The 26,888-nt window shown below is 49.3% G+C and overlaps 1 protein-coding gene across 1 annotated transcript in view; it reads right to left on the reverse strand.

Moving 5' to 3' along the window:
• Positions 1-26,888, reverse strand: part of LOC144732556 (ephrin-B2a-like) — a 166,420-nt gene that overhangs the window by 72,224 nt on the left and 67,308 nt on the right. Inside the window, 1 exon segment of the mRNA XM_078613987.1 lies at positions 12,489-12,826. Coding sequence (XP_078470113.1) covers positions 12,489-12,826 — 338 coding nt within the window.

Raw genomic sequence — 26,888 nt, forward strand, 5'->3', positions numbered from 1 at the left:
GAAGGAAAGCGTAGAGCCTTTTCTGGACACGCTCTTGGGAAATCCCGCACGCAAAGTATATTTTACAACAGGTCTTTTTTCCCCATCCCGGTATGCGTTTTCATTTTCAAGGAATGATAATGAATCTTTCTACCGTGTGACAGACATTATTTCTTTGTCCTGTCGTTAGGAGTGTTGTTAGCCATGCTTCTGTAGGCATAAATACTTTCAAACGCCCTTGGCGAACGTGCACTGAATGTAAAAAAATGTATTTAAATTGACAGTCGCGCACCAAATTTCAACCGCGTTCAATTCCTGAGTTTTTATTTTTTCGAATCAGCTCAAAATACACGATCTTTCAAGAGTGTTACTCTGGGAAAAACATAGCTGTTCACCGTGAAAGTGTGTGAATGCAGCTATATATTTGTCATTTTTAAAAAAAATCTGTTTTTTTATTCTTATCCAATTCCAGTAGTTAAGTCATGTGTGGAAGTTTCCCCAGAGAATTCAGATGCTGTGCTCGCGCGCCACGTAAACACACAACGGAGTTTTCTGCAACAGCTGCCGCTTGTGGCTACAATTAAGAAGTTCCAACTGCCACACAACAGCCCAGGCCTTGGCCGAAGAAGCACCAAGCAGCCAGCCGGTGTCACGTACACCACAACACACGTGACCGTGCGACACATTATCACACCGAAGTAAAAAAAACATTCCAAATGTCTCCCCGCTCAATCGAATGTGGACTAGTGTTGTTACCTGTCCGGGGGTTTGACCTAGACATTCAGGGAATTGGCATCCGTGCTCGGAAGGCAGGAATTGATTTGTACCAACATCTGGCACCGGCATTGCTGTGTTGAACTTTATTGCAGTCGACTGCACAGTGTTGATAGGCCTGGGCTGACTGAGCAATATGTCTGGGTTTGGTCTCCAGCGGGAAAGGTGGCAACTCTGGTGTGGACAGTGCTCTTCTCTCTTGGTGACCCTGAGCCAGTGGTGGAAATTCGCTATTCCCATGGCAGATGCCAGAACGCTCCATAAGACAACCACTTGTGGTGGTGGTTGTTGTTGTTGTTGCTGTTGTTGTTGTTGTTAAAAAGTAAGCTAAAAGTGCGCCGCCAATTGTGATGATAAAATGCAGGCCACTGCAAATCAGTCATGTTCAGGTGAGCCACGTTCATTCTTCAAGTGTGCTCGCAGACATTAATCTGCGGCCTAGTTTGTCAATGAGCTGCACGTGGCTCGATGGAACACTTCTGTAGATGGAAGCGGAGTGACGAGAAATTACATAAAGAAAAATTAACCCGTAAAAACAAAGTTTTTCACTATAAATCCTTTATATGCATGGCGGCTAGAGTCCTCTCGTCCTCTGGCTTGAGATGGCTGCCACCTATGGGTCAGATGATTGCCTGCCACCATTAAGCAATTGGCAATTAAATATAATTTATTTCCCTAAAATGTTGAAAATTTTGGAAAAAAATTTCACGAAAATAAATTGTCACGCACAATGAGTCTGTGTGCAAAATGTCAGCTCGATTGGATCACGGGAAGTGGGTTAAAAAACGACCGAAAGATTTGCACGGTCGTAAGCGCACAAGCAAGCAAACTTAATATAAAGGATTTAAAAAGAGAAGCAATTGGCAGAGCACAGGACATTTAAGATAGAGTGTCCACCCAACCCAACGAACAGAAGGGGCCAATCGACTTCTGTTTTCACAATTTAGCCATTAATTAAATCACTGAGGTCACAAGCAACACTCAAATCATCACGTTTTACTCCGCAGCGTTGAGAGCTGTGCATCTGGCTGATGCGCATAGCCCATCACAAACCCACCGTAGTAATCCATCATTTAAATATTTATGCCGCGGCTTCCCACGCGGCAAGTCTCGAGACGTAGTTAGACAAGGAATAATTGCTCGGACCGAATGCAGTCCTCAAAAACAAAAACGCCACGGGGCCCTCCCAGCGCCCTCTCAAAAAGCTCCCCGACCCTTGACAAACTTCACCTGGACCCAGGGGGTGGGAGCGGTCGTGCAGTGGTTCCTGCACCACGCAGCTGAGCCCACCGACCAGAGTTCGATTCCCGGCCGTGGCTCGCATAAGTGACGGCAAGAGACATCTGAACCGGCCATGACCCCGGTTTAACCAACTGTGTGGGGCTTTGTGTGAATGATAGAACTGGTAAATAGGTTTTAGGGGGCTAAGCCCCATTAGCCTGAGCCGTCTGCCACCTGTGCCACTTTCCCACAAGTAATAAAGAGAATCTGCCAAAACTTCCAGGAGAATCCTCCAATCGGCAGAAAAACACGAATATTAGGAAAACATTTCCACAAATATTTTTTTTATACAGCTTGTTTTTTCCCCCCACACCTCCAATTATCATGGTTGGCTACGTACAGTGCGAAAAATAAGCTCAATATACATACATAATAGGCTTTTGCGGATGATATTCAGAGCATTTATGTGGATATTGGATATGAGAGGATATGTTATGTGTCGAGCGGAAACATTTTTTTTTAAATCCTTCTCTCGGTCGCATAGTTTTCAATGAGCAATGCCTGAGAAATCAAACGGCATTTCACGACACACACGCACGCTCACACAAAATGTTTTTAGAGGCTCGCCGGTAAAAACAACTTCCTCCCACTGGGCACCAACAGCCGGCTGAGGGCATTGACCAGTATCCTCACAACCCCCCGGACCCCCCCCCCATGGCTCCCAGCTACCCAACTCTCTCCACTCCCCTCCACCGCTACTGTACGCCGACACAAAGCACCTTCACTCGGCGCTATCCTCATCATCGTCATCGTTAGAAACACCTCGGAGATGAAGGCCTGTTGCCGCACCAGCCAGAGCATCCACATTTCACTGCGTTGCAGAAGCCCAGAATGAGAATATTTATTTATAACTGGGGGAGGAATCCGATGAGCTATGAAGCTCTTTTTGTCACAGATGTCTAGTAGGGGCACAGGGTCAAAACGTTACAACAACAAACAAAAAAACACGATAGGAGTGCAAAGTATAGAAAAGGTAAACAAATCACTTTAAAAAGATACAAAACTAATCTATTTTTTTATCTTATCAATTAAAGCTCACGGAGCTATTATCTTATTTTTAAGAAGCGACCTGGCCACAAATGACAGCTCAACAAACTGGCCCATCAGCTGGACATTTATAGCAGCGAAGTAATCGAAATAAAATCTAGTCCTAGGCCGGCGTGACGACAAGATCTGACGGAGCCGTGAGTCCCTCGGATGGCCAACACCACAAATCCGAGGGTTTTTTTGTTTGTTATTTTTGTTGTTTTTTGAAATCCCAGTTGCTAAGCAGATGTCCTAAGGCTTGTGTAGCACAGAGGAGCGGAGCTGCTACTAACAGGGGGCTTCGAGTGGAGAGAGGAAAGAGGTTAGAGTCGACTGATTCTTGGACTGAGTATATTTATTTACGTATAACCATACATCCGTTGCGTGTTGTTTTGGAGAATTATGGGTAAGGAGATAAATAAACATACCTCACAATGGTTTTCTCCACTTTAAAATGTAAATATTAATATTATAGTCCACTAGCACATGGGGGGGTGTTTAAATTTGTGAACTCTAGAGTGGTGAGGACCTTTTTAGCTCTCATCAGCATAGTCAGACTTGCATGCGTAGTTACATTTGATCACATGCTATCTTGGTGCAGTGGTTAGCACACAACACAATCAGCCCAATGAGTTCAATTCCCGGTTATGGCTAACATCTGTGGCAGGTGATCAAATATTGTCTTAATTTGGGTAAGAGTAACCAACAAAATTGAATAAATTACATTGAGGCACCATGAGCCAATGAACCTTATGGACCGACATTAACAAACTACATTTTGCTGATGAGACTGAGCAAGTAGAAACATGCCAGGAATTGGCAGCTTCATCAAATGCTGAAGAAGCACGTGGCCCAAGCGTTATTTAGATTACACGCACTTATTCGTTTAGGAAATGAAGACCCAACCTGTCTGTCGATTTACTTATTATTGTTGAAAGGCAGCGAAGGTTACGCAAGTCCCAAGTTACAAAGCCAAATTGTGGGCGAGGAGAGAACGTAGCGGAGAAATCTTCCGTCACCGCAGAAATGGCAGCAGGAGGGTGAGAACGGCTGATCGAGCATGGAGGACCAACAACTTCGAAATCCGAGGCGTGATTGAGACGCCAGACTCCTGGGAGCAATGAAGGATATTCGGGTCCGTGACGGGAGGGATCAAGAGACAGAAAGCGGGACCAGAGAGTTGAAGGAGAAGGGACTGTGTGCGATGACGCAGGAGGACCTGGAACAAGGTGGCCCAGGGATGGAAATAATAATAATGCTTTCATTTCATATTGTGTCATTCATGCCAAGAACATCCCACGATGCTGGGATGGTATTAGCGGTGGCCATGGCGACAGCCATGGACTTGGCGTTGAGAATGACGAGACGGAGAGTGTGACCATGGGAGCGAGTTGGACATTTTATGAATTTGGAGAGATCCACGGATTTTCACGAGTGGCTTGGTCGAAGGAAGGCGATTGAGACCCTGATGGGCAGTGGAAACAGAGAGCTGTAAAAATGCGCTCGTGAAAAACCGGGGTTGATTGCAGGGCCAATAGTTTAGCCGGTGATTTTTGACATCTGCGCGCCCTCAAAATTAAGCCTCTGGTTCACTCGCACATGTAAGGCCTTGGCAGAGGAGGTCACCGTGGCACATTCCCCTCTCGCTCCCTCCCCAGCCACCCCACCTCAACCCTGGGCCCTTATCGACAGCAGTTGCTTTACACTGGTGCAGAGGTTTTACCAAAGACGAATGCTGTTTGTTAAAAGACACTCGTTAATTGTAGATGTGTGCGTGTATATATGTATATTTGAGGTTTGATACTTTCTGGCGATAATAATTTCAGGTCCTTTGCCAATCGACCGCTGAATGAAGACCTCTCCCACACTGTGTCAGTCATGCGGGTTGTTTGACCATACCTCACCACCCTGGTCAGTGAGCGTTGATAAAGAGTGGAGCCGGGACTGCCTCTGATATCACTTGCTACCGATGTGAGCCGTGGCCGGGGATCGAGTGCAGATCGAGAGATTCAGAACACGGTGCCCCCGACCACTGCATCACCGCTCCTCCCTGTTCGCCACGGTGGTGAGATGTTAACTACCTCGCCGGGTATACAGGAGGTTGTGAGTTCGATCTCGACCCTGACACCTGTCTATTTGGAATTTGAATGTCTCTCTCCCCGTAGTCACGTAGATTTTCCCAAGGGTCCTCTGTTTTTTTCCATCCACATATCGAAACGTGCATTTAGAGTAATTGGCGGCTATAAATTTGCACGTGATAAGCCACTTGGTTGAGCTGTCAGTTGTGGCCAGGTCGTTTCTGAAGATGAGTTACATAGTAGCTCAGTGGGCCCTTGTGTGGTACGTAAAAATAGTTTAAAATCTCTCGTTAAGGTTATATTCATTATCGTGTTGATAGTTTCCTGACAGAGTTCAACAAGTTAAACGACCCTAAAAGGAAAACGGAGCAACCGTTTCATAAATAAAGGTTGGACATTGGACTTTGGCGTTAGTTGCAAATGTACAGCTATAGACTTATAAGCAAATAAAGGTTACATTGATAAAAAAAACCTCAAGGGGTACAAAAGCGACTTCTGAGAAGGGGCCATATCCCTGACCACTGACTGGTTCGTGTGACTGACACGGTGTGCAGGGATCTTCTTAGATTAATCAAGGACTCAAAATGTGTTACCAGAGAGTAGGAAAACTGGATGACAAATATAAATATGCCGGACTGTCAGTGAGGGCCTTTGTTAAAGTCTTGGTGATTCAAAAGTGCACAGACCTCCAGTGGTTTCCTAATATCGGAAGGAAGAGCATTTCAGGCGGCCGCTGAAGAGCATCTGAAAACGTACGATGAAGTAACTGTCGTTGTTCGATGGATATCGAAAAAGAACAGAATCCCACTTGCTAAAATCTATTCAGCAGCGTGAACCAATATTCCTGATTAGCGATTCTTCGGGGGAATAAATATTCATTGTTGGGGGAACAAATGTCCTGGGGAGACGGGGGGGGGGGGCTTATATTATTGTATTCTCGGACACTGGCACGGCACTGCAATCGCATCCCTCGCGCTAGCAGCACGCGCGAGGTGTCGTGGATACTTGGTGGTGGTGGTGGTGGGCACACCGCGAAGGTCACATGATGGGGGCCTAGGCCAGAGAGACAGCCTGTGCAACGATCTCCTCCCGGGGCCCCCGCGGCCTGCGTGCGTAGCGCGGCGGAAAAACGCAACTTCAACCACCGCCGCCGGCCGGGGGGGGGAGCGGAGAGATTTAATTAAACCAGGGTGGAAAAATGTCGCAAATTCCTCTTCACGCTTCCATCGCGGTGAGCACCGGGGTTGCGGTACTCTTTCAGGGGGCCGGACGGAGAGAGCGAGCGTGCCGGGGGCCACGACGCGCCTTCTCGCAACGGCGGCCTCGTACGGTGGTCCAAACCGCGGGCTCTCCCGTTGCTTAGCCCCAAACCACCCCCCCCCCAGCTCTGCCACCGACGCTATTTAATTAGCTGTCAATGATTAAATTATGAGAAGTAGCGCTGGATTAAAAAAGGTTTTCTGCCCTCCCGCCAAGGCCAAAACGTACATCCCAAAAGAGATAAGCCTTTCATATCCTTGCTTTATAGCGCTGCATGCCGCTTTTGACCAACACATAAATATGCAGGTAGTGGGCTTCCCGCCACCCCCCGCTAAACATTAATCAGCCTTAATAAGCTTTCAACTTTAATAATCCTTGATGTAAAAAATCCCCGCTACCTTCAGAACAGACCTGATTGATTCCTTATAGGTGCAGTGCCAACTTCGGGTTTGAACCCGTGACCTCTTGACTGCTGTGCGAGTGCCCAATACACTGACATACGAAAACTAATTGGCGATCGTTCACAGCCCTCTCCCCTCCCTCATTGCACTGCCGGATGAAGGACTCGCAATGCCACGTCGGGTCACGCGGGATGTTTGACCATACTTCACCCAATTGATCAATGTGGGTTGGCGTAGGCAGAGGGCTCAGAAACGGTTCAAATATCGCTTAGGACTGTGGCCAGGAATCGATCGAACCAGGTACATTTTATGGCTACTGGGGTGATGGTGTAGGGGGGGGTCAAACACAACATCAGCTTGGGGTCCCCCCCCAATTGGCGGCCAGCATCGCCACCGACTGGTGCAGGCGGCTGAACATTCCGTCGGCAAAGGTGGAACCGCCGCCGCCGCCACCACCACCACCACCACCGCCACTGCACATCTGTTGTAAGGGCCCAGGGCTCAGGTTAGGAACCCGGGCAAGCAGAACCGTTTAATTGGACGAGGCAGCTGATGGATGCCGAGCCCTCGCCTCGGGTCGGGGTTAAGGCTCGAGGTTAAATAGACTGACGACATCATCGCAAGAGCGGTTACGCTGAAAACATTCAAGCGGGAGGCGGGTTGCGGGTGGTGGTTGCGGAGGGGGTGGGGGGGTGAGGCGGAGGTCGAGAATACGAGAGGTTCAGGAGAAAGCGTCGCTCGTCGATGCCGACGCGTATCGAGCGAGGTGGAGGTGCGCGCTCGCCCGTGCCCGTCTTATTCCATTATTCACACGTTTATTATTATTATCATTATTCAGAGCCAGCTGTCGTCCTCGTAAAACACAAATGTTGCATTCTAAAACCCTCCTGCCGAGGTGCCTTCGCGAGATGGGCTACTTTCACGTGCTCGTCTCGGCCACGCACCGTCTGGATTTACCTTTTGCTTTTAGTTTATTTTTTAAGCACAAAAAAGCAATTTTTTTTCACGTAAGTTTGGCAACTCTATCTTCAGCCAGGCTCTATCATCGACCGCTGGATGTCACGGTCTTGAGGGTGCAACGTACGCGTCTGTGGCACCCGTGCACGAGCTAAATTCATCACTGCGTCCTCCAAACTGATTTCACAGGAATTGGAAAACTTTTCCATAAAACTTTTTTTTTGCAATAAACGAGTTCATAAAGTCGCTTGAGTTTTCTAATCCCGACAGAGCACCGACCCCTGTGGTGGGTTTCGGCGAGAAGAAAAACTCGCCGGAAAAAATTGCGGTCGCCGATATTGGCGCGAGAATTTAGCGCTGCAATGAAGTTACAAGCCACCGTAGCTCCTCAGCAACAGTCCCTTCCGCTACACCGAGCACTCCTGAATGTACAGTCGCTCCGCAAAAGGGTAACCTTATATGGTGAACGCATACCTTTTACAGGCACTCAATTAAATCAAAGTAATTTTTTTTTGCGTAATGTATCCCGGTCGCGATGTGTACTGGAGTAATGTAGATGTTATCCGGATGTACAGCACTGGTTTATAACATGATCGCTCTCCCCCCCTGCAGTGTTTACACAGTGTGTGTCAGCGTGGCGGAAATAGAATTATTCTTAAGACTATTTTTTTATTACATTTTTTTTTTATCAGTTAGAAACCTATACTCTTAGTTCTTTCGGTAAAGTCACGTAGGTAAAAAATAACATTAAAATTAATAAAAAAAAAAATCACGACGTTCCGGAGGCAACATAAGTCTCCGTGTGTTGCCTCCGAAACGTCGTGATTTTCATTTAAATTTTTATTAATTTCAATGTCATTTTTTACCTACGTGACTTTACCGAAAGAACTAAGAGTATGAATCCTTGCAGTCACGAAAGCTTCAAATCTACAGTTAGAAACCTAACCGTCCACTGCCCTTCTCTCACAACTCAATGAATTGTCACGATTGAGGATCATCACGATTCGATTCAAGAATTGATTATTATTTTGTAAACATTGTGGTGACTGAAACGAACCAAATCCATACGACAATCTGCTGCTCCCTCAGTCTGCAAATCCCTGCCCCCAGTAATCTGTGCCATCAACTCCCTGTCTCAAGTCCAGGATCTTTTTTTAAAACTTCCTTTTTGTTCCTTATATCTATGACTGACCGTTCTGGCATAGATTTTGTGTACTTAATATTTGTTTTTTGGTCATCGTTAGTTTGCAGATTCCCTCCCTGCGATGTCCTGTAACTGCCACCACTGTCAAAGGTCCTTGGGCTGTGGTCGTTCCCGTAAAAGAACAGCTTAGTTCAGTGGGACCTTACCCGGTTGTAATAAAATCCGCGTCCGACTGCCTCTCTCCGTCGAACAAACCTGGCCGCTGTATCTGTGCAGGGTCTTGTCATGTCGTCACATTTTATTTCCTCTCTACATCTACCACTGTACTGATGCATGCGAATCAAAGCGTCGATGCTTTCACACGCTATTCAATGCGTGCAATCGCAAACTTAATAAAGGGGATATGGGATCAGCGCATCGTTAAAATCTCCCACCTTGTGTGCAGAAAAAAACGAAGCATATCTGAAAGGTATTTAAGATTCGAGAACCATCACTTAAAAACAAACGAAAAATAATGCGGTTATAACGGCTAATCATTTGTAATTTTAAACGCCCTACATTAGCATTGGTGCATAGCACGACTCCCTCCACGCTTGCGTCCCGTCAACCCGAGCCAGCCCACACCGCGTGAGATTGTACTTAAATTTGGCAAAGTCTGAGTTCACACGTTATCTGATATCCCCCCTGCTGCCTTGCCAGCATCACGGTTACCAAGGTTGCTAGCGATGTTAGGAAGAGTGTATCAGAAGAGCACTAGGCAAAATTTCTTCATCACCCTCACCGCACTGGTAAAGCTTTTTTAAATTTCACTAAACAATAAAAAATAAGTGTATTTAATGTTTAATTTTGAGCAGCAAATTTGCTAAATCCGATTTCTGTGCCGGGATGCAATAAAACACCTCGGTGTTTGGACTTGCAAAATTCTTGGCAGACCGTCGCTACCCCACCACCCACCCACCCCCTCCCCCCCTCTAACGCTAATGTTAATCCCATCACAAAAAAAAACGCTGGAACATATAACATAACATAATTACGCACGCTCCGTTCTGCCCGAGTCTAAAGAGCGGCTCCAGTGTAAACTTACAAGGCGGCTTAATTCCGGTTGCGTACGCGATTTAATCGCACGTGGGACGGGGAGGCACGTGAGCTGAGAAAGTGTCTACTTTCCTGCAAAAGTGACTTAAGGGATGGCATTGTATTATAAGGCTTCAAAAGCAAGCAGCATTTATTTAATCACTTCGTGTCTATCTATGTGGGAAAAAGTCAAAACATTGCCGTTCTGATGTCATTAACCTGATAATGATAATCATCCGATTAGGAAATGGTGTTCAGCACATTCCATACGGTTTGCCAGTGAATCGCAAATCACAGCAACTGCCAAGTTCATGATGGCAGACTAAGCCGGGCTTCACTTTTCTTAATCATATTTTTTTCATGAATGTGCTACTCGCAGTGATCGATTGTGGGAGTTATTTAAGGGCCGGGCTTTTGCTGTTGTCGTTGTTTTTATTTGTGTAAACGGGACGTTTCATCTCGTGAGACATTCTTGGAGCAAATATTTGGATTTAGTTAATATGAGGATGAGCAATATGAGATAAGGTAGCTAAAAAAAATGAACAGGAAATATTTTTCAATGAAAACAAAAACAACCCCCATTGCATTCAAGAACATTCACAAGTTCAGAGCCAACAACGTAGACCAGTGGGGGTTCTTAACCTGGGGGTACGCGATGCCCTTTCTGAGGGTGCGTGACATGAGCAGATTTTATGTTTAAGGTAAATCATCGAAACACAAATTAATTACTTATGGGAATGTAAGTACAAGTACTTTTCGATTTAAAGCTTTCGTGACTGCAGCGATTCATATTCTTGGTTCTTTCGGTAAAGTCACGTAGAAGGGAAATAATAAAATATATTTTCAAATATTTTATTACTTATGTATTTTCAATTATTTATTATTTCCCTTTTACATGACTTTACCGAAATAACCAAGAATAAACTACTTTGTTTCATCAAACCCTATGTGTTTATTAGCAAATATATATTTTTTTACGATTGAGAACCAAAGGGGTGCAAGGCTGCAATAAGTGTTAAGAACCACTGACGTAGAGGAACACAATTTTGACCGGTTAAGAAAAAATAATCTCGCTTGGGCAGAACACGCCGCAGGAAGGCGACATAATGGAGTGGCTGTCAAAGGAGGGAACATCCCCAATAGGACATTCTCGGAGATGGAGCTATGAAGTCAGTTTTTGTGGATCATCTGATGAATCGCCACATCACGAGACAGCAAGAGATGGCGACGGCTTGGAGAGGTCTCTTCATTCAGCGTTGGATAAATCGAGGATGATGACGATCTACATTTTTAAATCAAGCAAAGCATTGAAAAAAAACAACTATCAATGCCAGCAACGTGGACCACAAATAAGGCATGTGTGTTCCTGCGTGGAGCCGATCACGCAAAAGGAATTTTGTAGTCGGGGAGGGCACAATCTGTACTTTTTAGGAAGCGTTCCTGAAACACAGATAAAACCACCGGAATGCCACCCGCACCATACCAGGCAACACAACGACACCACGGGGACAGGAACGGAAAACACCGCGGGTGCAGCGAGAGGCGAGCGGATGGGTGACGCCCACTGTTCGCGCCCGCTTAAAAATTCGACCCGGGAAGGTGCTCATCCAGTCGGTGGTGGAAATTCCACGTTCCTATGGCAGGGATGAGTCAAGGCAGCCTCTGTCCTCGACTTCACGACCATACCAACGCCTCGGGACGAGCGGCCGATTGCACGGCCGATTCGTGATGCGATCAACACACCCGCCACGGGGGGTGTGTGTCACCCTTTGTTTGGGCGTGTCACAACAGGTGTCTCTCGTGTGAATAAAGGGGTCTCCAGCAAATGAAAAAACTTCAGAAGCCGTTCTCTGAAATCGTTTTCCCTCCGGCTGTTTTGGCAACAGGGGATGATTCTCCTCCTGCCACTAGCTTAAGAAAATTCTGAACGGGAATTCCACTTTGTAACAATCGGCTGGAGCTGATAAATTGTCACGATTTGCGCTCAAGATTTTATTCCACGGTGTAAATATTTTTCGGCGTCGAGTTTTTTACGGTCTCGTTTGTATTTTTCTCTTTTTCCCCCCAACCACACTTGTACACCACTTTGGTTCGCTCCATCAGCACAAATTATGATCTGCAAAAACTTGCCGATGAATTGCATTCATTTTAAAATAATCGATTCTCGATCACGCAACCATTCACATGTAGGAATCGATTATAAAAGATGGATCTGGACAGCATTGCACGCCCGCCCAGGAAACGTGCAAACATTGGGTCAACGTTGACATATGGTTTAAACCGTTGGACCAACGTTATCCTAACGTTATCCTAACATAGGCCCAACATTTCATGTTTACTGGGTACTGGGGCAGACATCGTCAAGATAAAAAAAAACATTTTCTTGGCCTTTTATTGCCCTTTTTTAGTGGAGGGGAGGGTGGTGGGGGGTTACACCTTTCATAAAACTCCACCAAACAGCTCGGCCTTCGCCTTTATATAGACACTCGGACCGGCGAAGAGGTGCGTACTCACAGATGATGTAGTAGTCCCTGCCCCGCTGGAACTCCAGGCCCAGGACGCTCGGGCTGAACTCCTGGAACTTGATGGTGTACTTGACGTCGCGGTCGGGCCGGTTGCAGGTGAGCAGCGGGTTCTTGCGGCGGGTCGTGTCGCACGACTCCGCTTCCGACTGCGTCACCATGTACAGCTTGTACTGGTAGGTCTCCGTCGCAGCCCCGGAGGAGGAGGGCGAGCCGAATCCCGTACCTCCTCCTCCCGGAGGGCCTCCATCGCCGATGCGGGGACACACGATGTCAAGCTTGTCGCCAATTTGTGGGTGGACGACCAAGCCGCCACGTCCTGGCTGGAATCTGTTTGCGGTGGGTGGGTGGGTGGGGAGGGAGGGGGGAGGGGGAATTGAAAACCGCACAGCAGCAACAAAGTGACGGTGAGGAGACGGCGTGGTTGGCTCCGTACGGTGCGAAAGAAGTCCAACATGCATGCATGGTTGTTGGTTTGAAACTACTGCAAATTAGTGCCCTGGTTTAATCCCAAAATTAAACGAAATTGCAAACATTTTATTTTGGCTTTGCGGAAATTGAAGATTATTAATATGTGATTATATATATACGAACACACAATATATTTAATGTACTGAGTCACTTATCAACAAATATCACTATAACTATAATACCATTAACGATTTTTTTTTTCTTTTTTAGGATGACATTTTTTTGGTTTGGCAAGCTCAGATTAACTTCATCTTAATTTAAAACATCACAATTACAGTACAATTTGGATTATATACCATTAACCTAAATGCACTCCATTAAAAGCCACTACGACTCAGCCACATCATTTCAATCTGCCTGTGCATACAGTGTAATGGGCCAACTTCCAAACATGCATTTTCACACAAATCACAAAAATGACGCATTCATCGCAAACGCCGCCCGTCTAAACACAAACTCTATTTCCCACTGATATGGTTCATCTTTAAAACATCTACGTCTCGTAAGTGAAAAGGCCAATCGTTTAATTTCGCTATTTGAGTATTGTTTAGCCCAACTGGCCAGGATTGGGCAACGACACAGCCCCTACTACAACCTGGGAGCACAGACTACAGATACATTCTTCACTTATCGCTGCTACGACAACAATTCATAATGTGCAATGAAATAAATAATAACAAATATACGAATTAGGAAGAAAAGAAAGAATCGATTTAACGGGTCTTTTTTTCAAGGCATCAGCTTATTAAACCGCCGTCTGGCACGAAGTAGCGGTCAGGACAGAATATTGTGAGTTGCCGTGATCTGCGGTTGTGTGGCACTGCCAACAAATTGCCCTCCGTGTATTTCCGTACAAATTATTGTGGTCGCTGAAGAAACACGGTCGCGCGTTTGCCACCTTTTCTTGAGGGGCGTGGGGGGGGGCGGGAGGGGTAGGGTGGGGGGCAATGGGGAGGAGGGCAGACTAAGAAAGCAAAGATGCCCTCAAGCCAGAGCAGTCGCCTGCTTTCGATTAGTCTTGCTAATCCGTTCTACCCTCAGGGTGATACATAAAGGCATATGTGAGTAGATATATGCCAAGAGAGTTTAGTGTCTCCACTACGCAACCCCCCCCCGCCCCCCCCCCCCCCAGCGGCAGCAATCGTCAAGTTACGGTGAAATGCAAATGGATTTGTTGTGAAACTGTGGGCTAAGCCATGTTCAGTCCTCCATCGCCTACGTTGCATTTACGGCGTTTTCGTCTCGCAGCTGGCGGCTCTGTCACACCTCCTGATAGTTACTATCACTGCTGATAATGTGTCCCTTTATCATTCTTCGTATTGTTATAATCGTCAGCCCACCCATTGTTGGACGAAGGCTTTTTCCATGCTCACGCAGTGTCAGTCACACCTGTTGTTTGAGGCCCTCTTAGCAATGCTGATCAGCGTGGGTCAGCGTGGGTCAGCGTGGGTCAGCGTGGGTCAGCGTGGGTCAGTCTGGGTCAGCGTGGGTCAGCGTGGGTCAGTCTGAGTCAGTGTGGGTCAGTGTGGGTCAGTGTGGGTCAGCGTGGGTCAGTGTGGGTCAGTGTGGGTCAGTGTGGGTCAGCGTGGGTCAGTCTGAGTCAGTGTGGGTCAGTCTGAGTCAGTGTGGGTCAGTGTGGGTCAGCGTGGGTCAGCGTGGGTCAGTGTGGGTCAGTGTGGGTCAGCGTGGCAGTGTGGGTCAGTCTGAGTCAGTGTGGGTCAGTGTGGGTCAGCGTGGGTCAGTCTGGGTCAGCGTGGGTCAGCGTGGGTCAGTCTGAGTCAGTGTGGGTCAGTGTGGGTCAGTGTGGGTCAGCGTGGGTCAGTGTGGGTCAGTGTGGGTCAGCGTGGGTCAGTCTGAGTCAGTGTGGGTCAGTCTGAGTCAGTGTGGGTCAGTGTGGGTCAGCGTGGGTCAGCGTGGGCCAGTGTGGGTCAGTGTGGGTCAGCGTGGCAGTGGGCAGTAGGACCAGTTCAGCGACCATTGACCACTCATTTTAGCCGTGGACAAGCATCAAACTCAGATGTCTGGGCTCGTAGCAACGACTGCGATGCACAAACTGCCGCGCCACCACTCCCCCAATATCTCTTCTTTTGTGGCGGGGAGGAAATCCTCATCGAGTCTCCATATTAAAAAAAAAAGCACGCAGCTTTGTAGGCCCTGAAATCCCCCAACACTTGCATCGACGGTCCTCATCAGTGCTGAGAGACAGAGTGAGAATATAGAGCCATAAAATGTGCTTATCTTGCCAGCATTAGCGGGCGGTCTTAGTTTCGTCTATTTAGTGACATCCTTACTGAAAGCCCGTCCAATACACACGTGTGTAACACCCCATCAGCTGCTAATAGCGGCTTATTTCCTTCCAAACACTCTCCAGAGTCCCTGGAAATTACTGACATCGAGTCCCAAGCCCTCATTCACAGTAACAACCTCTCCAGCACATGCATGTCTTGTTAAGCTCCAAGGTAACAGCTTGGGAGTGTGCGAGTGTGGTGCGAGCGTGTGCCTCGGTGTACGCGAGTGGTGTGTGTGTTGGTGGGTCTCCCCTAGGGGTGAACTCATCCTTAAATGAAATCCTGTTGCGGTGTGCCAACATCAGCAGCTGGGCTTAGCGTCGTGTTGGACACTGGACACCCACACCCATCGTGTGCCGTGCCGGCCATCATGGGTGCTCGCTAACAGCATTTGCCCCAAAGTATGTTAAGGCTACACGGGGGGGGGGGGGGGGCTTTGTCTTTGTCTATAAATTACGCGCATTAGACAGGCGATGAACCTAGAACGCTGAGCAGCCAACTGAAGGCAGCCTCGCCAGCCGAATGTGAGGTTACCAACCCTTGAATAACACAGTTAACACTGCGCATTGCCAGTGGGTTTGCTAAGACGGAACGAAGTAGTTCACTAGAGTCATCGTTTGCGCCAAGTCAACACAAGCAATAATATACAGCTTCTTGTCAATCCAGACCTCCCCACACCGTGTCAGTGATTGGGAGTTGTTTGACCAGACTTCGCCACGCTGGTCATTGTCGGTTGGCGAAGCCAGGGACACCAAGACTGCTTTGTAAAATGACTCGCCACTGAATTTTGCTGTGGCTGTGAAACGAATTCAGATCGCCGGGTTCATCATAGCACGGTGCGCTAACCACTGCGCCACTGCTCCCCATAGTACACTGCAGTACAACTGAAAAATGTACACGGCGTGGTGTTATATACGAGGCGAACGTTTTGGACAATCGCTGATATTTCAGCGAGCATGTATACAATAATAATCAAGCATTAATATTTAATTTCGGAAAACAATTCCAATGCACCTAATATTCATGGGGTGGGGTGGGTGGATTTAATTTGACAGATAAATATCTGCACACGACTGCTTGCTCCATCCAAGCTAATAGTGTGTGTGGAGATGGTGGTATCTTTATTTTCTGCTTCTTCCTCTGCACTCAAACACGCACGGTGATTATAGCTTAGAGGGTTTTACTTGGTAAAATAGAAAAAATGAAAATTGTATTTGTTATTTTGTTTGTGATTTACTTACCTTTCCTATACTTTGCACTCATATCGTGTTTTTTCATAGTTTTTTTGTTGTAACTTTCTGACCAGCCTCTCACTGGACATCTGTCAAAAAGTGCTTTATTGCTAATCGAATTCCTCCAGCATAAATAAAGATTCTGGTTCACGTAAATCACAACGGCCCTCGGTCCGTGTGGCTAGAACTTGTCTTGACGCGGTCAATCACACGCAGGGCTCACACACACACACAGCCACCAGTGTATATCGCCGCTTAGCATATCAATCCGCCCCAGGAAAACGTGCCCCGCTGGTTTGGACATATGGACTAAAAAACGATACAGCCACACACACACACACCGTGTAAACCAAACTCTGCTGGGGCATACAGTACAGCTCTTTAAGAAAATACCAAAAAAATAAAGAATGTTTAAATTAAAAGCTCCAGTAAGAGAAAGAATACGGGGGTGGTAGAACCCATGGTCACTAGGCCAGGGGGCAACAGGTCACAGTCACCCACCCCCACCCGCGCTTTGAAGGGAAAATGAGTGAAATGCTTTGGCCGCCGCATTGCCTTTGATATTGTAATCGCCGGCCTGATCTGCATTTTACGCGAAAGGGGGCGAGAGGTGCAGAGGTGGCGAGGCGATTTGAGAGAGAGAGCAGAGCGAGAGGCAGGCAGACAGATAGACACGGGGGGGGGGGGGCGGTAGAATGAACGGAGGGAGTGTAGAAGCACATAGAGGCGAGGTGGGGGGTGAGGGGTATGAAGAAGCACAGAGACAACACCGCAGATGGAGACCGGGGGTGAGAGGAGAGGGAGGGAGGGACAACGCGGGAACACGAAGCAGATGGAGACGGATGGAGCGACGGGGATGCGAAACGAAGGACGGCAGGAGAGCGGGAGACGATGGGAGGCACTGCTGGGGAATGGGGCGCGAGAGCGCGATGGGCAGGGAGAGGGGCGAGTGCCAGATGATGTAGGACGGGCAGAGGAGATGCTGGGGCAGGGTTCGCACGCTGTTACATTTTGAGCTGAGAGCGGCCAAAAATCGGCAAAAACGAACGGCCGAAAAAAATGTCCATTCTCTGCGCGCGCCCCCCCCCCCCGTGTGCGCACGTACGCGGCGGCGAGGGACACGGCGTGGCAGAGCGGATCTGCTCAGAAGCGGCGTCGCTGTCGTCGTCGGCCCTGATCTACCCACTGCTCAGTGAAGGTCTCCCCACCAGCAACAGCATAGCAAGTGGGAGCGTGCAGGCGGGAGGTGCAGTGGCACGCGGGGGGAGGAAAGGGTGGTGGAGATAGATGAGTGGTGGGTGGTGGAGGTGGATTGTGGGTGGTGGAGGTGGGTTGTGGGTGGTGGACGTGGGTTGTAGAATTTGATGAGTGGTGGGTGGCGGTTGGTGACTGTGGGGGGTTTCGAATGAGCAGCGGAGGGAGGCAGGGGAAGGGAAATTCGAAGTGAAACGTGAGGCGGGCGGTAACAGCGGGAGAGGTCGCTGAGAAAAGGGCAGCACGGCGTGGCGGTTGAGATGAGAGGGAGGGGGGGGCGCTACGGTGCTGCGCCGGCGGTCAGTGGAACGACGCAAAGGGACGTGGGGAGGGGGCCGGGGCCTGTGTGGGGCACTGGACCCCGCGAGCGAGCGGTGGAACCTCGCGCCGTCGTCACCGCCGCTCGAGGAGGCGGCGGCCCGGGATCCGCTCGCGGCTCGAGCCGTCTCCACTCGCGATCGGGAGGTTGCGCAAATTCAAATCACCGTCGGTGGTCAACCTGGCCCGGCCCACAATTCCTGCGGCGTCGGCAAAGTGAGCGCCGCTACTGTGCGGGGAGTCGAAGATGGAACTGACCCCTGCCACGGGAACGTGGCATTTTCCACCGCTAGGTCAGGATTGCCACCGATGGCGACGACGACGATGATGATGATGATAATAAGAGGCACCTCTCAATGTTTATTTCGCGTGGGAGAAGCCGCGACTTCCATGGAGAAAGACAGCGTCGGGACTGCAGAGGTGGCTCCTGGCATCGGTGCTCTCCGTAACCACCGCCTCGTGTGCCGCGTCATGCCCCGTGCCATGCCAGCCTCAATAGACGCTCGCTAGCAGCACTCGTCCCAACAAACCATTCCATCGAGAGGAGGATTTCTTTGCACCGCGTGCGCGCCTACACTGGGTACGGGTGCATTGCGAGTGCGTGACACAAGTGGTTTTGGCAGATGCACAATACAAGAGAACTTAAGATTAATATCAACCGTACACTTTCCACAAATATTTTGGCAATGTTTTTTTTTTTCGAGAGGGGCTAACGTTTCAGATGATTGCCCCGGTCGCAGTTGTGCCAGCAACAAGACTTGCCGGGGGGGGAGTGGTGGAGGGGGCATGGAAATTCGATCTCCCTTAGCGGTCGCCCCGTGAGAGTCGTCGTCCCCCCCCCCCCCCCCCTGCAAGTACGGGGCAGAACCCCAACAACCACTTCGGGGTTGCGACGTCGAAACGAGGACACGGAAAGTTTCACGGCGGCAATCTCCGCGGACGGGCAGCGCGACGAGCATCTTGCGGCAACTCGTGTGGACATCGCGCAGGGCGCGTGGGTGACCACAAAACCTCCTGCGCATGCAGGCCACAAACCAAATACTCACCAGGCTGCCGAGAGCCATGGGTGCTGCGGTAGCGAGATGTTAACTCCCTCGCCTGGTATACAGGAGGTCGTGGGTTCGATCCCGATCCCGACCCAGACTCCTGTTGTATATTTGGAGTCTGCTTGTCTATCTCCCCGTGGTCGCATGGATATTTCTCCAGGTCCTCACACATTTAGAAACGTGTGTTTAGATTGTTGGCTGCTTTAACTTTGCACATGATAAGCCACATCGTTGAGCTATTATATGCTATAGGCAAGTCGTTTCTGAAAAAGATCCATACAGCTCAGTCGGCCTTACCTGGTAAAATAAAAAATTATAGTCTCATGTCACGTGGGGCGGTCACACTGCAGGATCTAAGCTCGCGCCGTTGGGCTGTTGTGCGTTTTACATTTTAGAAATATGTGGGAGCACTCGTGTCTGGATTCGCTGCCAGGGGTGAGTGCCCCAGGTTGCTCCAGCTTCCGCAGATCTTTCCTGTTTCCAAAAAGTTAAAATGAAAAGTTTCAATTCAGCTGCGTCTCTATTGAGCGGGGCGCTGGAACTGCGGTTTGGTCACCCCCCTGGAGGACACGCAATAACAATGAAGGGGTAGAAACTATTTGTAAGGGGAACAAATATGACCAAACATTGGCTCCTGGGAGAACAAATATTGGGCAAGAACCCGATTTGGCGAGAATATATTCGTTTTTCTCCACCCCCTCAATTGCCCTCTTGTGTGAACGCCTTAAGAACCGTGATGCGAGGGTGATTGTAGCAAAGTAATCAGAATACGATTACCGATTACGTGGGGTTTCAAGAGAAGCGCAATCGTGCCGTGCGTTATTTAAAAAAAAGAGAGATGTAATCTGACCACTGTATTACTTTCACGATTGGTTTTACTTCCCAACTCCGCACGCATCGGGGCCAACTCAACCTCGCCAATGAGAGTGGCGTAAGCGTAGAGCGACTGGAGGCTGTGGCTTCGTGGCTGCTGCTGTTGCCGTCTTGAACGCGAAATGCCTGCGTGATCATCTTTCCCCTTCGACCGTTGCTGGTGCCAGAATTGAATCCATCGACCGGCAGATACTCACGATAACTTCCTGCATTTGGCACAGAATAGAAGTTCTAGATTTGAAGCTTTCGTGACTGCAAAGATTCATATTCTTAGGTTTTTTCGGTAAAGTCACGTAGGTAAAATTTTTTTTATGAAAGTAAAATAAAAAACCTAAGAATACAGCATAGAAGTGACGAGAGAAAAGGAGCAGCACTGCGAATGACTCCCAGATCCTCCGATCTTTTTGTCTTTGAGATTTGAGTGCCGAGTTCAATTGATTTGTTGCGCGGATGGTGGTCCCGTTTTGCCACTATCTCGGCTAGATTACAATGGGAGATTCCCGGTGCTGTGTGAGCACAGCAGCAAAAACAAAGCAAAGGGAAAAAACGTCGACATTGCCGAGACTGAGCACACGGGGTCCCTTCAGGAATACCAATAACGGGCAGAGGGAAAGAGATGAGTCGAACGCGACAGCGCGCAGCGAATGCACCTCCGATTAGCACGGTCGGCTACGTGCGGCGCGACAGAAGATCACCAAACGCACGTACGAATTCACTCTTTTTACTTTATCAACGCAAGACGACACTTATTTTCCCCCGTGACCGATTACAGGGAACGCAGTCCCTCGTAACGCGCCCGTCCACGCACGCTGCCCTCGGAATGCACGGCCCTGCAACCACCGCTCGGTGCAACTTTGGCCAAACGGTCAGAATAACGACCTGCGGCAAATAATGGTGAAAAATAAAAAATAATAATAATAAATCACCGCCTGTCAGCCGACTGTTAAGAAGGGGTCACCCCGACGACAATGGAGCGTGGGAGTGGGGGAGGGGCTGCGGGCTATTGTTTGGGAGAGCGGGGGGTCCCCCCCCCCCCCCCGCGTGATTGATTCCCTTTGAGCTTCCTCCGCGAGGAGAAGACGCCCCGGGGTCAGTGGAGAGCGACTCGGCCGCCGGCAGCGCGGCTCAATAACCTCCCGCAGGAGCCGCGGTGGGTCCCCCCGCCAGCCCACGGGCTGCGTCGGCCAAACGTCCCCGACGCGGCGGCCCACCCCCAACCCCCCAGCGCTCCCCCCCGCCCCGCCCCCCTCCACGTGAAAGAGAGCCTTGAGGGCATCCCGAGGTAAAGAGATACTAATCACAACCCTGCTTAGTTACCGTCACCGCGGATCGTAAGGCTCTGGAGAGAGATGCATCCAACCCCAAACCTTGTGTCGATAAAGTTACACAAATCTGGTCACGTGCGCAACACACACACAACAAAGACCCTCTCGTATAGCCTGTAACAGACTGCTGGGGCAAGTGCTGTTAGCGAGCACCTATGAAGGCCGGCACGGTACACGAGGGGGTGGGTGGCCAGCACCACGCCTGGCCGCCTTTGTCTCCCTCCTGGCGATGTTTACACATCGCACCAGGTACTCATTTGAGGCTGAGTCAACCTAGAGAAGGCCCAGGACCGTTTCAGATAATCATCACTGGTGATGGCCGTGAATGGGGTTCGCAGCGCAACACGCTGACCGCTACGCTACCCCCCCCCCCACACACTCACCACACCACACACAAACCTGTCAGATGATAGGATGCACCCACAACTTTCGACTTAAAACACAAGGGAAAAACGTGCATTTTCTAAAGCAGCGGATGTGGTATGCCCTGCCGCAACCCACGCCGTGATTTGAAAATTGAAATTGTGTAGACTATGGATGTGGGCGTTGTGGAGGTGGACATGGCCAATTGATAAACAACTTGCCACATTCGTCATTGACGCTGCCTTCTAACAGAAACAAGAGGATTTCTCCACAAACCTGGCTGCCCGCCTGATGTTGCTCATTGTAATCGCTGGCGAAACGTCGTGCTCAGATTGTAAATGTTGTGGATTTGCTCTCCGTCACACCGGTGTGCTGTACTAATTGGCCATGTCATGTAGTGGCGGGTTTAACGACACATTTACATTTACGCGATCTACCCCAAAAAAAAACTCAGAGAAAAATATGGGCTCTTTTCCCGATTACCAATCAAATTCATCTGTCTGTTTTGTGTAAAAAAAAATCTACAACCTAAACGAGATTGCCTTCAATCATCATCATCATCAGACAGGGGCTCGTGTTATTTTCTGTGCCGAGTGCAACTCACCCTGAACCTGGTAAAGCAACTTCAATTCCCGGCCACGGCTCACAGCAGTGGAGCGTGGCAGTTGCACAGTCCTTGTGTGCCCCCCCTCCCCGCCTCATCAATCCGCACTAAACAGTGTAGCGAGGCATGCTCCAACCTACCCCCCACGACATGGGGAGGCCTTCATCCAGCAGCGGATTGGCAAAGGGCACCGTGCTGGCAAGATGTTAACTCCCTCGCCTGGTATGCCAGACGTCGTGGGTTTGATCCTGACCCTGACGCATGCTATATATATTTGGAGTTTGCGTGTCTCTCTCTCTCTCTCCCCCAATGGTCGCGTGGATTTATCTCCGGGTCCTCTGCTTTTTCCCTCCACATGAACACATGCGTTTACAGTATTTGGCTGCAGTAAATTTCCACATGACAAGCCACTTTTGTTGAGCTATCATTTGTGGCCAGGAAAAATAAGCTACATAGCTCAGTGGGCCGTAGCTGGTGAAACAAAAAATAGTTTTTTTTTGGTAGTTTAACGGTGTGAGCATTCATATTATAATTTCCAGTGATTCTAATTGTGGGATGCTGTTGGCACGATATAAAACAGGGCATTCACGCGTCTCAAGGCAGCGGTCGCGGTAAACGTGGTGACTCTTTTGTGCCTCGTGCACCGTCTTTTGCGACAGCCTCGTACCCTAAGGATCTTGCCCAATAACGTTCAAGGTCAGAGCTTCAAGGTCACAGCTCGCGCAGTTAGGCCGGGAGGGCGACGATGCGGCGGTGCAGGTGACGGAGTCAGATCGTCAGCGAGCTGGTGAACAACGCGGCGAGGCTGGCGGAGGACGGAGAGACGCCAAGGGATGCGCCACGGCCCGCCAACCCTCCCCGCAATGAGGGTGGCACTTTAATTTATTATTATAATTCTAATATGTCACCTGCAAAATTCCCGTGAGATGGAACATCTCATTTGCGAGGGTGACCAGGGTGTCGATTGACACGCGCGCACACATGGCAAACACGTAACGACGCGTGAAAACAAAAATTATAAAACGACGACGAACGCCCTTCTCAAAGGGCTCCTCGGCCAAATGAACGAGCAGCAGCGTTTAAGTCGGCGTAGTTCAATTTCTACCACGTTTAATTTCTATTTTTTACTCTGAAGAACACGCACGAGCCAACAAATAACCTCGTTGCACTTGTGCATAACTGCAGCGTTGCGGACATGTGCCCTGGATAAATGGGGACCGACCGCAGAGGATGGTGATGGTGGGAACACTGGAAGGTGCTACGGGAAGAGGAAACCCCACTTTGTGACTGGGCGTCAAGATATCAGACACTGGACGGGGTGCACAGCCGTCTCGGTTGAACAACGCAGCGAAGGACAGAGGGAAGTGGCGAGCGAGGGAGCAGTGCAAGGAGATGTCGGTGAAGGAGACGGTGAGGAGAAGACAACGACTTGGGGTTCATGAGGGCACCACGGTGGCTATGAGATGTTAACTACCTCGCTTTGTATACAGGAGGTCGTGGGATTGATCCCGACCCTGACGCCTGCTGCTGTATACTTGGAGTTTACGTGTTCTCTCCCTGTGCTCGAGTGGATTTTTCTCCGGGTCCTCTAGTTTTTTCCCCTCCACTTTTAGAGTTGCGTTTAGAGTATTTGGTGGCTGTAAATTTCCACGTGATAAGCCACTTCGTTGAGTTATTATTTGTGGCCAGGTCGCTTCTCAAAAAGAGCTACATATAAGCTCAGCTGGCCCTTGCCTGGTAATTTTTTTTTTTTATAGTTTTGTTGAATACTTTTTAGAGAATCAATCAGAGGCGGGCCACTGCGATGCCCAGTGGTCGGCCGTGTCTCTGACCTTTGTGGGGTGCGAGTGATCGCGGAGCAGTGAAAGGGTGAAGGTGGAATACAGCAGTCAAGCCACGCGTCGAGCGGCAGAGGTTTGACAGCATAAATGTAACCCTTGTTCGAGTTAGAAATGCAAGTAATTGACCCACAAGAGAGCGACAACAGGAAGAAAAAAAAACCTTCTCTGTTACGCTTTCATAAATTATTTTGTTTTTTTGCATTTAGGAAATTGTAAGTGAAAAAAGTAATATATATACGCTATTCGATGCCAGGCTCATAAATTGGCAGCGTAACATGTACTCTCACATGCATTATACATGTCTCCATAATTACACCATTACAATGCAAGAGCTGGGGACGTGATTATTCAGGACCGTGTACCCCCCCTCCACCTCCAGCCGCCACCCCCCAGTTTCATCATTTTTTAAACAAACCGCGGAATACATTAGCCGCTGTCGCAGAGCGGGACACGGAACGGGGGAGGGTTTTTTCCCGGAGTTTTCGTTGTTTCGTGGCGGGGTTTTTTTAGTTCTTTTTTTTATGGCAGCCATCGCCTAGAGGGGGCGGGCGGGGGCTCGTGCACTCTCGGGTAAATTCCTCACTCGGATAAGAAAAAAAGTTAAATGGATGTGCCAGGGAGTAGGCGGCGTTCCATGTTCAACGAGCCGCCTCGAGACGGCCGCATGGCTCGCGGCGCGAAAGCCTCCATGCCGGAAACACAGAGAGAGAGAAGGGGGGGGGCGGACGTGACACGGAGGCGTTACCGTGGAGTTGCTGGGTTTGAACCCCGGCTTTTGCCACCCGTGATTAAGCAGCGTTCAAGTGTACGCCGCCCGAAGGTCTCGGACAGGAGACCGGCCAAGAAACGTGTTACATGTGGTACGAGAGTTAACGGTCGTGCCTTGAATGCTCTCTTACAAGCGGGGAATATAAAATAAGTGGCGTCTTGTGTTGATAATGTAAAAAGAGGGCTTCCGGAAGTGAATTCAAATGTTTGAACTCCTTTTGCACAGTACACGTTGCCGACCGTGCTAATCGGAGGTGCGGAATTCAGACGTAGTTCTGCGACATCGTCTCCTGAGGCCGTACGCCGACACAGTTCGTCGATGAGACACTTAATTGCCTCGATACACACATATATATAAAAAGACAGTTGACCATTTTACCTCGCCATAGGAAAGATAAAGAGGAAGCAGTGGGATTGCACGGCGTGGGACAACAATAATCAACTTGAACGCTGGGAACGAGGGGTTAACGCGGTTTCACCATGAGTGAGGGAATTATTAATCTGGCTTAGGCTTTGTCTACCAATTATGAAACTAAAATTCTGCTGCTTTGCTTATTTATTTCGTCAAACGCAGTTTCGCACGGAATAATAATTTGGGGGAAATTAGCTCAGCTGGCGCGTCGCGCAGTGCAGTCTGCCGCTCAGCAGAATAAAAACGTAACGAGCAGACGAAGTTGACGCTGCCGAGCCAGGAGGGCGCAGCCCAAACGTCGGCTTCTTCGCCTCGAGCCTTGACGGTCAGCGGCGACCGCCAGACCTCGTCGTCGGCAAGTGTAAAAACTAAAAATGTCAGAGCCAAACGCGAACAAAACGCGAGGAGATTCGCAGGTGACGGGGACTTCTTTACGGTGAGGGGGAGGGGGCGGCGGCGACCAACGTCGTAATTCCCCCCCCCCCCCCCAAATGAATTAGTAAAATAATAAAAATCCCACCCCACAGCCATCCCCCCTTCGCGAGCGCGTGCACGCCGGGCGTCACCGCAGCTGCCACCGTTGCCGGCGAAACCCATCCACGCCGTGAGACACCGCAGTCAGCCGCACCTGGCGCGGAGGAATTCATCAACAACAAAAACTGAAACGAAGCCCGCCCCCCCCCCACACACACACACACAGACACACACACACAGGCACACGCACAGACAGACACACACACACACACAGACACACACACAGACACACACACAGGCACACACACACATACAGACACACACACAGACACACACACAGACACACACAGGCACACACACAGACAGACACACACACACACACAGACACACACACAGACACACAGACACACACACACAGACACGCACAAGGAAAGTTACTCGCCTGGCTTTAATAGAGCGGCACCTCCAAAATGAGGCACTTTAGAGGTCTCACAATGCAACCGGTGAGACTTCAGGATGGGGCTTTAATGTCCCGCGGATGACCACAATGGGTGCTGGGGGAGTTCCAAATGGCGGCATGCGCGGAATGGGTGGGGAGGTGGTGTGGGTGGGGGATTTTCGTCGATTCTTAAAGCTCGCGATGATGTTTTGTCGATTCCGTGTGCCAGGGGGTGGGTGGCATGCGCACTACGCTGTGAGCCCGGCAGCCACAGTGGCGAGTGATGTATCTGAACCAGTCGCGGGGCACCCCGCCACCCGCTTCACCCAACCCACACTGACCAAATTGGTGAAGCATGGCCTGACTAACTCCCACGACCAACACGGCATGGCGAGGATGTTCATCCAGCAGGGGACAGACGAAGTACTGTTGTTAATTCTAGATTTGAAGCTTTCGTGACTGCAAGGAATCATATTCTTAGGTTTTTTCGGTAAAGTCACGTAGGTAAAACATCAAAATTAATGAAAATAAAATAAAACAAAAAAAAAATTATTTTCATTAATTTTGATGTTTTACCTACGTGACTTTACCAAAAAAACCTAAGAATACTGTTGTTAATTTAAATTACTTTTTGTTGCACGTAACAGGTTCATGTCACCCCTGCAGCCACTCGAGATGCGGCCG

Source organism: Lampetra planeri, chromosome 43 (assembly GCF_965212315.1).
Source record: "Lampetra planeri chromosome 43, kcLamPlan1.2.h2, whole genome shotgun sequence".
Classification (NCBI taxonomy): Eukaryota; Metazoa; Chordata; class Hyperoartia; order Petromyzontiformes; family Petromyzontidae; genus Lampetra; species Lampetra planeri.